General features: G+C 43.8%; 1 protein-coding gene across 4 annotated transcripts in view; it reads right to left on the bottom strand.

The window, feature by feature from the left end:
- Positions 1-6154: 6154 nt before the first annotated feature.
- Positions 6155-12322, bottom strand: part of FN1 (fibronectin 1) — a 76444-nt gene continuing 70276 nt past the window's right edge. For all 4 annotated transcript variants that reach the window (XM_006019957.3, XM_025199347.1, XM_006019958.3 and 1 more), the window contains 5 exons: positions 10581-10745; positions 9215-9340; positions 8611-8717; positions 7564-7674; positions 6155-6964 (listed from right to left, as the gene is read on the bottom strand). In XM_006019957.3, the coding sequence (XP_006020019.1) occupies positions 6890-6964; positions 7564-7674; positions 8611-8717; positions 9215-9340; positions 10581-10745 (584 nt within the window). In that variant the 3' untranslated portion in view covers positions 6155-6889. The remainder of the gene's footprint in view (positions 6965-7563; positions 7675-8610; positions 8718-9214; positions 9341-10580; positions 10746-12322) is intronic.

The following is a 12322-nucleotide window of genomic DNA, read 5'->3' as shown; positions in this document are numbered from 1 at the left end:
ATCCAGGCGAGCTGCAAAGAAGACATTTTGTCAGGCTGACAAGAATAGCAGGAGTTATAACAAACAGGAGTTTTAGGAGAGACACCCTCACATGTCAGGGTATAAACTAACCTAGGTTAATAAGCTAATTTTCTCTTGGCAGATGCAAAGTGCTCCAATTCCAATATATTCTCAATACCCATTTAGCTTTTCCTCTCGTGCAATGTTGAAATGTGTCACAGAGCTGTCACAACTGGCCCCTTTCAGGGAAAGCTCTGCCTCAAAGTCTCTTACACCCCACCCCACCTCCCCCCAAAAACCCCAAAATTTGTCCTGTCTCCCTTCTTGGAAGGACCTTTCCTCCCAACCCCTACACCCCTCCCAAAGCCAGCCTTGGCATGACTTCTTGAGAGGTAAGTCTCTGGTTTTGAGACCCTGGCTGTTCTTTGGTCCTGGCTTCCTTGTGGTCTGTAGCACCCCAACCTCACAGAGATCCCTCTTTATTCAGCTCTCAGGGTGGGGGGCATGAACCGCCACAGTTACAGCCAGCAGAGCACTAAATGGCAAGCACCCTAACATCAATTTGATTGTTCCCTTGTGTTCCCTCAGTCCTCCCTAGGACTCCAGGTTTCACTCCCCTGAAGCTCTCCCAGAGCCTCCTATTTAATTCCCCTTACAGTATGCCACCTCAGCAATAAGTGAACAAACCCATAGTAGTTAACCAGGGGACCAGCCAATAAAAGCAGATAAATTTTTTTACCCAATAAAATAAAACATTATGGGTATTTATTTATACACATGCTTCAGGAGGGGGAGGGGGATTATTTTAATTAGAGTGGCTCCAAGAGCCACTTTAATTAAAGTGCCCAGAGTGTCACATGGATCAGCATCCCTGCGCTGAAAAATGATGGTGGAGGCAGTTTAACTAGAGTTCATCTGATAAGCTTTAGTTAAAGCGCCCTGCTATTTTTCAGCGCAGGGATGCTGATACACATGACGCTGAAGTCTGCTGGAATGTAGTAATGACTACGCCCCAGCAGACTTAATTAATTGAGCAGACTCAATTAATTCAAAGCAATTAAGCTTTGAATTAATTGAGTCTGCTCCAACGTACTCTAATTGCAGCACATCAGCAGCCTCACTACACATGTATAGGTGCCCTGTGTTACCAGAAATCAATCAGAGAGCAGCTTCTGGGGCCTGCAGCTAGGCCCAGGTTATCTTCCTGAGGAGTGAAAAGTTGAATCTAGATGTCCCATTATGAAACTACAGCAAAAGATGCTCAAACTGAGCCCTCCAAGGTGTTCCCCACCAAGAACTGTAGGCCAGAACTCAGCCTACTTAGCCTTTTTAGTCGCAGCAAAATGCTCATTCCCACTGCAATACTTTTATTCTTTGCAAATTCTTCAGCTGTCCTATTGACAGCACTCCATTAAAGCAACAGCTCTTTATTGCCACATTTGTCTCACGTGAAAAAGCCAAGCTGTATCTTTATGCTATTAAGTGAATCCAGAGTAATTTCATAGATGTGACTCCTATGTAACTGGAAACAGAATTTTGGCTCCGGGAGCCTTTATATTTTTGATTTCTTTGCAAATGTGGATCTTGAGGTTTTTGCAGTGTAAGCAGTTAGCACTGAAAGATGTTGTTCCTAGTTGAATTAAGTGCAATTCAACAGGTTCTAAAGGGATAATATTTTAGGTTTGTGGTAATTTGTTGAGTAAAAACAGTCTGAAGGTAAAGCAGGTCTTCCATTATAAATAAGGGTTTTTAACAGGGTGGAGTACGGATGCATGTTTTTATCAGTACATAAAAATTAGCTTAATAGGCAAGTTACTAGTATCTAGGCAAGACGTTCTGCTTTGGCCTCTAATGTGGGAAAATGCTTCTGTTGCAATTCTACTGAGAACAAGTAGAGCATTAGGAAGTGTTTGTACCAGTTACCTTCACAATAGTGCATGTAAGCAAGTTGTAACATTTCAGTTTCCATAGGCAAGAAGAACACAGCCACCACACATTCTTCCCAATATTTCAAAATGTATTACTTGTTCAAAAACAGTTACCTGCTTCTTTGCCTGCTCTCTGTCTAAGAAATATGGCGTCCTTTATGCAGAAGTGTCAATGACATGCCCTAAAACTAATTCCTTTCATTATTTTGTGTGTATTACAGTAGTGCCTAGAACCGTAGTTCTCAGCCTTTTAGACTCGTGGCACCCTTTTGCATGTTTTCAGAATTCAGCAGCAAACGAGACACGTATCAATTGGAAAAACAGAGGTAGCTTTACTTACACTGTAGAGTCATATACAGTGCAGGCAATCGTAGTTGCAACAATTCTATTCTCTAATCGGTAATCGAGGAGCTCTTGTAGACCGGGTAGCTCGGGTCTAACTCAGGCATGCAACTCGAAGGATACTTCGCAAGGCTTCGCCGACAGGGAGTCGTTGGCAGGTGATCAAGCTGCCGGAGTTCTCCAACTAGGGCGGAAATGCCCCTAACCTTTTATAGGGCTAGCGAGCCAATTGCTAGCTGCCACGTGGGAATAATTTAACATCGGCCAATCGTATTATGCAAATCTGCATTTTCTCGGCGGGAACTCTATCCCCGCCGGAACTCTTCACCATGCCGAGACTTCCCCTGCCTTACCGTGCCTTGTGCTAGAAAGTTCCACTGTGTCGAGGCACTGATCCAAATCAGCTCTGACATTATGGATATTATAAACATGAATTAATGTGCTTTTAATTAGTTATAGTACTATAATATAAAATATAATATGTCACCCTTTTTTGGGCTGCTCTACCCAGTTCTGGCTGGCCCCGTGCATGCTTGCTCTTAGCAGGGCACATTGATTCCCTACAAGTGGGTCCAGGTCACCACTGGGGACCAGGAGCCAGTGGGCAAATTTCTGCTTAGCTTTCCGAGGGCAGTTTATACCCTGTCTCCCCTCCCCACCCCAAACTCCAGCCCTGGAGCCAAAACAGACAGAGCCCAGGGACACTTGACTGGCAGAGATGAGGTGCTGGGCTGGCCACATGGTTGCAGGGGATGACAGAACATGAGGCTTGGGAGGGAGAAAGTCCCCTTCCCCTTCCTCCTCTCCCCCTCCCCGTACCTGATGGGGGCAAGCACAGCCCCCATTGCTGTGGTTGCTTCTCTGAGGACTGACACGCCTGGGACCAGAGCTACCTGCTTCTGTGGCTCTTCCTCCCAGCCCTGGACACATGCAAGGAGCTGGGTAATGAACCAGGGTGAAAAATGTTGCTCTGCAACTGCCCACCCATGCACAGCACATTAATCAGAGCAGGCAGAAGGGGCAGCCATGCAAACCCTTTGCCTGTGAGACTCTGGGGTAGGTGGGGGAAGGAGTAAGTGGTGTACTTCTCCTTGCTCAGGGGCTGGGTGTCATAATACCCGTGATGGGGTCCCTGGCTGAGAATCCTTGGTCTAGAAACTCAGTCAAGATCACTACCAGCTGAATAAACTCAATTCTGCATTTTCATTTCTAAGGAAATTAATAAATAAATATTTTACCATACTGAGACTGTATATGCAACAGCCCAATTTTGGGAAGGTGAATGGAATAGTGTGAATCTATATTTGAATAGAGGGAGGCATGTTTTATTTTTCAATCCCTTGCTAAGAAATAAGTGATTAAATGATCCTCCATCATCCAGTTGTAAGTAGAAAGATTAATTATGATTTATAAGCATTTGTGAAATCCATTCTAGAGAACTGGGTTTGTGGCAAAGACCCTGCTCTGGTCCCAGGTGACCCAAGTTCAATTCTTAGCTCTATATGTTAGCAAATATTTAAGCATGTGCTTGATTTTCAGCAAGCCAGTAGCCTCAGTGAAATTGAGGAGACAACACATGATTACTAATATGTTCTTAACTGAATTTTAAATGCTTAAGTACCTAATGCCCCTTTCTCATCTTTAATGTGAGGATAGTAGTTCTTCTTCTCTAGTTTTTTTCATAGTTTCTAGGGTTAGTAGGGACCTGAACAGATCATCAAAACTGACCCCCTGCCCTGAGCAGGAAAGAGTACTGGAATCATAATACCCCAGTCAGATTTCTATCCAACCTTCTCTTGAAGACCCCCAAGGTAGGAGAGAGCACCACTTCCCTTGGGAGTCCATGAGTCTGGCAGCCCATACCATTAAGAAATGCCTCCTCGTTTCAAGCCTGAACCTACTCTATCAATTTGTGGCCGTTATTCCTGGTTATCCCAGGTGGTGTCCGGGGGAACAGAGCCTCACCTATTTTCTGCTGGTCCCCCCTGGTGAGTTTATAGATGGCCACCAGATCCCCTCTGTCTTCTCTTGTGGAGGCTGAATAGGTTCAGGCCCTTTAGTCTATCTTCATAGGGCCTGGCCTGCTGCCCCCTGACCATGCGAGTGGCCCTCCTCTGGACCCTCTCAAGATTAGCCACATCTCTCTTGAAGCATGGCACCCAGAACTGGATGCAGTACTCCAACTGTGGCCTGACCAGCACCGCATAGAGGGGAAGTATCACCTCCCTGGACCTGCTTGTGATGCATCTGTAGATGCACAAGGTACAGTTAGCCTTACTGACTGCTTCATTGCATTGGCGGCTCATGTCCATCCTGGAGTCAGCAATGACTCCAAGATCCCTTTCAGCCACTGTGGTGTTGAGAAGGGTGTTCCCCAGCCTATAGGTATGTTGCTGGTTGCTTCTCCCTAGATGCAGCACCTTGCACTTGTCTGCGTTGAAGTCCATTCTATTCTCATCTGCCCACCTCTGTAACCTGCCTAGCTCTAGCTGGTTTCTGTCCCTCCCCTCCACTGTGCCCACTTCTCCCAACATCTTTGTGTCATTGGCCAATTTGGACAGTGTGCTTTCCACGCCCACCTCCAATTCGCTGATAAACATGTTGAATAGCGCAGACCCAAGGACCAAGCCCTGAGGAACTCCGCTGCCTACATCCCTCCAGGCCAAAAACAACCCATCCACCACCTCTCTGGGTGTGACCATCAAGCCAATTTGCCACCTATCTGACTGTGTAGGCACCAATGCCGCAGTCACCTAGTTTTTTTTATGAGAATGGGGTGAAGAGATCAGCTTTTTCCTTTGCTGCAATTACCAGATTGCCAGGCCTTTCCTGTAGGGGCCCCACGTTACCTGGTGCCGCCTTCTTACTCCCTATGCATTTGAAAAAGGACTTTTTGTTATCCTTAATTCTGGTCGCCAGCCCCAGTTCCATCTCTGCCTTGGCCTTCCTAACAGCCTCCCTGCAGTCCCGAGCAACGGAGGTGTAATCCTCCTTGGTAATTGCCCCTTGCTTCCATTCATTGTATGCCACCTTTTTTGCCCTCAGGCCCTCCTGGATGCCTTTACTGAGCCAAAGGGGCTTTTTAGCACTCTTGCCCCCTTTAGGTCACATTGGGACTGACTCCCTCTGAGCTCAGAGGATTGTCTCCTTAAGGAACAACCACCCATCCTGGACTGCCATCTCATTGAGGCTCTGAGTCACCAACGTCTCTCTTACTAGTCTCCTTAACTCATTGAAAAAAATCGGCCCTCCTGAAGTCAAGGACTTTTGCCTTACTGCTTGCTTTCACCACCCTGTGCCAGATAGTAAATCGTCCAGCAGACGATGGTCACTAATGCCTAGGTAGTCATGCACCCGCAGATCCCTCACCAGGTCATCCATCGCCTGTGGCAAGGACCAAGTCCAGGAAGGCATTTCCTCTGGTGGGATTGTGTACCTCCTGGGTTAGGTGGAGGTCCTATATGCAGGCTAAAAACCTATGTGAGCGTTCAGACCTGGCTGACTGCTCCTCCCAGCAGATGTCTGGGTAGTTTAGGTCACCAATGACAACCACATCCCTTGTCCTTACAGCCTCTGCGACATGACCTGAAAATTCCAGGTCCAACTTTTTTCTGTCTTGTCTACTTATTTCTTGCCCCACTGTGCTCATCCTGTCTCTCGCTACACTGGGGCATAATAGCTGAATGAGGCTCTGATCGCAGCTGGGATTTCTGGGTACTCTCTCATACAATTAGTCCATCTGCCTGTCCTTCCAGAAACCGACCTATAAATATTTTGCCTGTTTCATGCTATACTGCAGAATGACAGCTGTCCCATCTTATTCCAGAGAAGCTCATACCTTTTCTAACTACAGAGCAGCAAAGAAAAAGTATGTTAACCATGCATCTGGTTTGTAAATCTTTTTATTAAAAGAGTTGTCTTTCCACAGTAGTAAAGCTTTGGCACTTACAGTATAAAAAATAATCACTGATCATAATTACACCAAATTCTCCTTTGTCAACTGCATACTGAGTGTCTTCAAAACAATTTATTCCCATATAAAAACACTTGAGGGGCAGGGAAAAATTCTGATAAATAACAGTATGAGATACAAAGATAGAGCTAGAAAAATACTAGGATCATTTGGAAAGAATTAAGACTGTGCATATTTTAAATATCACAGTGATGGGGTTTGCAGTTCCTATGTTATTGCTGGCTGCACGCTTAAGTGAAAGCAGAAGTGTTTGGTGGACTTTCCTATCTCTAAACTTTAGTAGTGTCATTCCGATTAAGATTTGTTAGCATGGCAAGGGAGCTTTCACCACTCTTCCCCTCCCATGTATTATTTTGATCCTCAATTAATTTATGACTCAGTACCATTTTTATTTGAAAAATACTGAATGGCATCAAATACTTTGAGCAAAATGAGGCAATACACTGCTATCAATTATGAGAAAAGTCTGAAACACTCCAAGGGTGATGCTTGGAGAAGCTGTGAGTTGAGCTTAAGCTGGGGAAGTGACTCCAGAGCAGGGGGCCATTCTTAAAGATGCGGTTTTGCTAGCATCACTCCAGTTCAGATGGTCATCTTGGGAGAGAGATGCATATTTTGTTGTTGCTGTATTAAGGCCTATTAGATATTATTGTCCTCGTGGATGTTGTGTGTCTGCCTGTACATCTAAGGGCATGAAGCACTCAATTGGGCAGTTGACATTCTGTTGAGAGAAAAGGAAGCCAGTTAGTCCTCAGTCATGTCAAGGACAGTGTTGTAGGCCAGTAGCATTAGTCTGAGAGCTGCAGCCAACCTTTGTGTGTCTACTGCAGTAGTTCTCAACCTTTTCAGACTCAAAGAACCCCAATTTAGACTCAAAGCACCCCTCGGAAAATGCCAGATCTTCGTTGTCACTTGTTTCTTGACAGTAGAAAAATAATAGAATTATTCTTCTGTTGTAAGGAACCCAAAAGGACCACAGCAGTTCAGAATAATTTTAACACTATGGATTCCTATTTGAAATCTTTGGGTTTGCCTTGCACACCTCACAGTTCTCACATTGCATGGCATCTTGTGGCACCCATGAAAAGGTCAACAAAGCGTATTCCATCTCTACGCAACAAAGGACTTAGTCACTGGCTTCAAACACATGCTTAAAAGTTTAAGCTTGTACTTCAGTTTTTGCAGAATTGGGGCCTTAAATATAAATGACAGAGCAGACTGAAAGCTGCAAGCAGTTCTAGTTTATTATTTTTGACAAGATCTGTATGTAGGACACCCATGCAAAAGACACTATGCCTGGAGAGGGTCCTGTGTACTTACAGTATTTGTACTCTGGTGGTATCTCTGTGTAAAACGTGTGTAGGTATGGCCAGAAGAGCCTTCTGAGGCTGCGTCGACATTGGGCCTGCGGCAGTTGTCACAGCGCCAACCCTTGAGAAAAGACATCAACATGCAAACAAATCAGACACTGTCTTTCAAGAGCAAAAGGCACGTAAAGCTACTACATTCTAACACAAGTGTGCTTTCACCCCTTGTGTAACTCCACTGAGATTGATGGATTACTCCATGGAAATCCACTGAAATCCCAAAAGTTATCCCAGTTTTACACTACTGCAACCCAACGGTGTCTTGGATGCCAAAGAAATAGAAGTAATATGCAAGTTAATGTAAGCATAGATATATGCCCCTGATTCCTTATGTTTCTTGTTATGCCTGCTACCAGTCTTACCTGGTTATCTGTTGCACTAATTTGGAGGGGTGTATATAGAAGTGGATGGCAGTTAATTATACAGAGTGTTGATTTAACCCAGCCTACATCAGGGATTCTCCAATCTTTCCATGGTGTAAATCACATATTTCAATAGGGTAGTTGTTTTGTAAATGCCTCCCTCCTTCCTGCACTAACTATTCAGACTATAATTACCCCCATGCACCTGCAATGGCTACTTATATAGAAAAGTATTGTGGACTAATTTAGCAGCTGGAAAAGGGAATGAGATAAAATCCATAGGATCAGCCTCTTATTCAACTATTCCAAGTGGCCTCTGGCCAGAGTTGAGGAATTCCTAGGTGATGCACTAGCCATGTGTGGAAGGCTGGAAGAAGGGAAAATGACACCAGCCTTGACTTTTCTTGATTCACTTTTGAATCAAGGGGAAGAGGGATGACTCTCCAAGTTTGTTTTTATTTGTGAAGGTGGCAGATTCTATGGCAGTGTTCCCCAGTTCTGTAATTCAGACATGAAAATAGTGCCAATTTAAAATGTAAACTAAGGTTTCTTTTATGATAAATAAAATGTCATCCCCTTAGTCTACTCTTCCCATAATATCTGTCCTCACACCATGGTGTCAAACCAGTTCTGCTTACCTGCTGTCCTCCATAGCAAGTACAGGAACAGATAGCACCAAGATATTCCTTCTGCCATTGTTCTCCTACATGGTACATCTTACCGTCATCATAGCATGTTGCCTCATCTACAGAGAATCAGGAATAAGCAAGATTCAGTTGCATGGTTCATGTTTGCTCTGAAGAACGAAGGTGTGTAGTAGGGTGGGGCAGTAGGTGTGTAGTAGGGTGGTTAGACTGAGAGTCAATGTGCTCAATCTCAGGTCTGCTGCAAACCAGTGATTAGCTGTGAACGTATAAGCTGTTTTAAAGTATTCCTTGTGCTTCACATGTGCTCATCTTTACAGGGACAGTGACTCTTAATTCACATCTGCAAGATGCTCAGATCTTCAGTAAAAAAGGCTTCATAGCAATGCCCCATGTTACTGGTATTAAAATTACATCCTGTTAGAAGTGTAACCCACATACAAAGAATATGGCAGTCTCGTGTGGAGGTTCAGTCATACTGACCCGCCATGGTATACCATAAAAAAGTGCCCTTATACAGCCTGTCCCAGACAGCACAGCTAAGAGGCACCTCTGAAAGCTGGGAGTTCAGTTAAGTATACGTGATAAAGTGACATACGAGGTTCACACTTGAATTCTCCCTTTCCATTTCCAAGACATGTGCAGCTCATCATCTGTCCATTCTCGCCTTGACGGTCCCACTTTTCGCCAATCTTGTAGTTCACACCATTATCATGGCACCATTCTGAATGAACCAGAGGGGAACAGTACAGTCAGGTTGCTAAGCTAGATGTTCTTGTTACTCAGTGGTAGGGCAAAGAAATCCATTCACTTCCATGTGAGCCTCAAAGGGAAAATTCACTGATTCTGTAAATGGGCACAACTTCATTGACATAAACATACCTGTACATTTACTTGCAGCTAATTTGAGAGTAGGACTTTAAATTGGTGAGGGTCATACCAGCTTCATATAAAGGATTCCCTCAAGAAAGGAAGTGGTGTGGGAAAACTTACAAATGTGAATGTTAGGGCCTTGGCTCAGGATTGGGTTGGGAAAAATTTTGGATGCAACTATAAAGAGAGCCTGATTAAACAGGCACACGGGGAGAGCATACTTAATACTGAGTAAATTCACATTAAAACCATTACACAGATCATGGGAAAAAAGACCCTGCATATCAAATGATGACATGTAATGATTAGCCCTATAAGCAAATATTTTCCCTGTAGCTTACTACTTTCAAGGCTTAGATATGCCTCTCTGTTAGTTTTCTCTGCCATAAACAAGCACATTTAAATTTGGATGTATGCCATATATAATCACTTACTCATTCTGACTTCATATTATCCCTTTAGCTTACATTTAAATTTCATCTACTTACATCTGTCGGGCATTAAACCTAAGTGTTACTTTAGTCATCCTGGCTGTTTAATAATACTGATTGTCAACCTCAATGAGTTACTGTGAAAACTGGAAGCAAGCTTCAGAAAGGTGGGTGGAGAGGGCAATCATATACTAACCAAACAATAGTCTTGTGTCTGTGCCCATTTGAAATCCCTGAGAATTATCAGCCCCATTGTGCTAATACATAAAATTAAGATTTGAGGATCATACAGATATTTTCTTAAATGACCAATCAACTTTTTCTACTGAGGTGTCAAATCTCTTGATTTTTGGCAATAAAACTGTACTTACCTAGTAGGGGAGGGGAAAATACTAAGGTATTTTCTTGCAAATTCATTATAGACGAACACAAAAAATGACCATATTTTCAGTGAGCAGTAATACTGAGGGGGCTGCAAAGTTCAATCACAAGCAATAAAGTTTTCCATCATTTTTTGATGATGCAAAACATTACTTTGAACTAAAATGCGCATGTGTTTGCTTCATGTTTGGGTCAGATTGGATCTGTCAAACATGCCATTAGTACATTTATGCATGGAGTTTAAATATAGGGATGGATGGACAAAAGCAAGCTACTCACTAGATGAATCACATCTGAAATGACCACTGCCAAAACCTAAGCACTGGCACCAGAGTTTAAAGCCAGTTTCAGATAATCGCTCCCATTCCTCTCCAATGGAATAGAAGGAGCCAGTGTATGTATCATAACAACTGTCGTCAGTTGGCTGGTTTAATCCTTCAGACACTGGAAAGAGAAACAAAAAAACCAGGAATCATACACCAGATACACACCTAGGAAAGATAAGCAAAGACCTATCTGAATACAAGTTTTTCCTTACGATGCCAGGAATGGAACCATGTAAGGATATTTGCTTGCTGCTTCTGTCAGCACAGCAGCATCTCTTTGATTTGTTTTCCATTTGCATTTGGCAGAGCAGTAGAGTGTTGAGAAAATATTAGGTGAAAGGTTTTTTTGCTTGCTTTGAGTTGGCAGGTTTCAAGCAAGCTTGAGTTTTGTATTCGCTATTGGAAAGCAACAGTCTGACTGAACCACTTTAACTGAGATGCATGCTTTTTTCCTAGGGATGACAGGTGGTTCCGTCTTCTTACATGAGATTTATCCCTCCCAAATCATAAGTGTTCTGAGTTTTAAGTACAACCCTGGTAGAGAAATAAACTATAAAAGCCATGTCTGAATTATTGAAGGGATGGTACTAGGGAGTGCCACAGTGAAGCACAGTGTACCACGGTGCATGGTGCACACTGAAAGGATGTTATAATAGCTGCTCTTTGTGCAGAGCTACGTACATACCATGACATTTCCATCTTAAGCATGCTTACTAGTTCATACCCAACATACTCCTTTAACAGGATCAGCATGCTCTAAACCAGTGGGGGCCAACCCTTTTAGCAGGAGTGCCACAAATTAAACCTTGAGGCATCTTCAAGTGCTGCTCCAATCTCCTTCCCCTGCCCAAATTGCTGCTTCACTTTGTACTCCCTGCCCTGTGCTACCTGCATAATCTGCCATTCTACTTTCTGCTCCTTTCCTGATCTGCTGCTTTGATTTTTGCTCCCTGGCTTATCTACCACTGTGCTGCCTGCTCCCTCCCCAGTCTGCTGTGTGCCACACACAGGCTGCCCACAGGTTGGCTACCCCTGCTCTAAATGACAAGAATAGAAGGGGGAATAATCCCCCTTTTACGCCTTCGTGATTTCCTGTATATATTACTCTGCCTTGGACATCACTGGTTGTAGTTAGTAGCTGACTGAAAAATGGGTGTGTTGGATGGCCTGTATTGGATGAGTTAGCAATCTCAGTCCAGTTTCTGGCAGGCATGTGCCCACACAAGAGCTCTCATTGGGATAAGAGATTGAGCTGCCTCCAGATCAGGTCTGAGGCATTGGTAGGAAGCTTGTGTGATTAGACTCACCTTGTGGGTAAAGAAACTGTCCATGTGGCACCTTTCACTAGCTCTTAATTTATCTTATTTTTTTTAGTGCCCAGGAAAAATTAAATACTGGGGAAGAAAAGGAAAAGAAAAATCCTAATAACATGCCATCCAAAGCCTGAATCCCCTCAATTGTTCAGTGTTGACTGAGTTTACCAGGTCTTGAAGATGATAAGCATGAAAGGGTGCCTCGTTTCTGAAGCACCTATAGGTTGGCTGTCTGCTTCCTGCCCATGTGCAGTCATATGCACTCCACATGGGGCAGTCACTTCCAAACTGACAGTCAGCGATGGTCCCAATCCAGCTAACCAGGGAGAAGACCTAGCAAATCACCACCCAATGGTAGGAGAGGAAAAGAGAGGAGCAGGAA

The sequence above is a fragment of the Alligator sinensis genome, unplaced genomic scaffold, assembly GCF_000455745.1.
Source record: "Alligator sinensis unplaced genomic scaffold, ASM45574v1 scaffold233_2, whole genome shotgun sequence".
NCBI lineage: Eukaryota > Metazoa > Chordata > Crocodylia > Alligatoridae > Alligator > Alligator sinensis.
The sequence above is the reverse complement of the archived record's forward strand: the minus strand, read 5'-3'. Positions and strand labels throughout refer to the sequence as shown.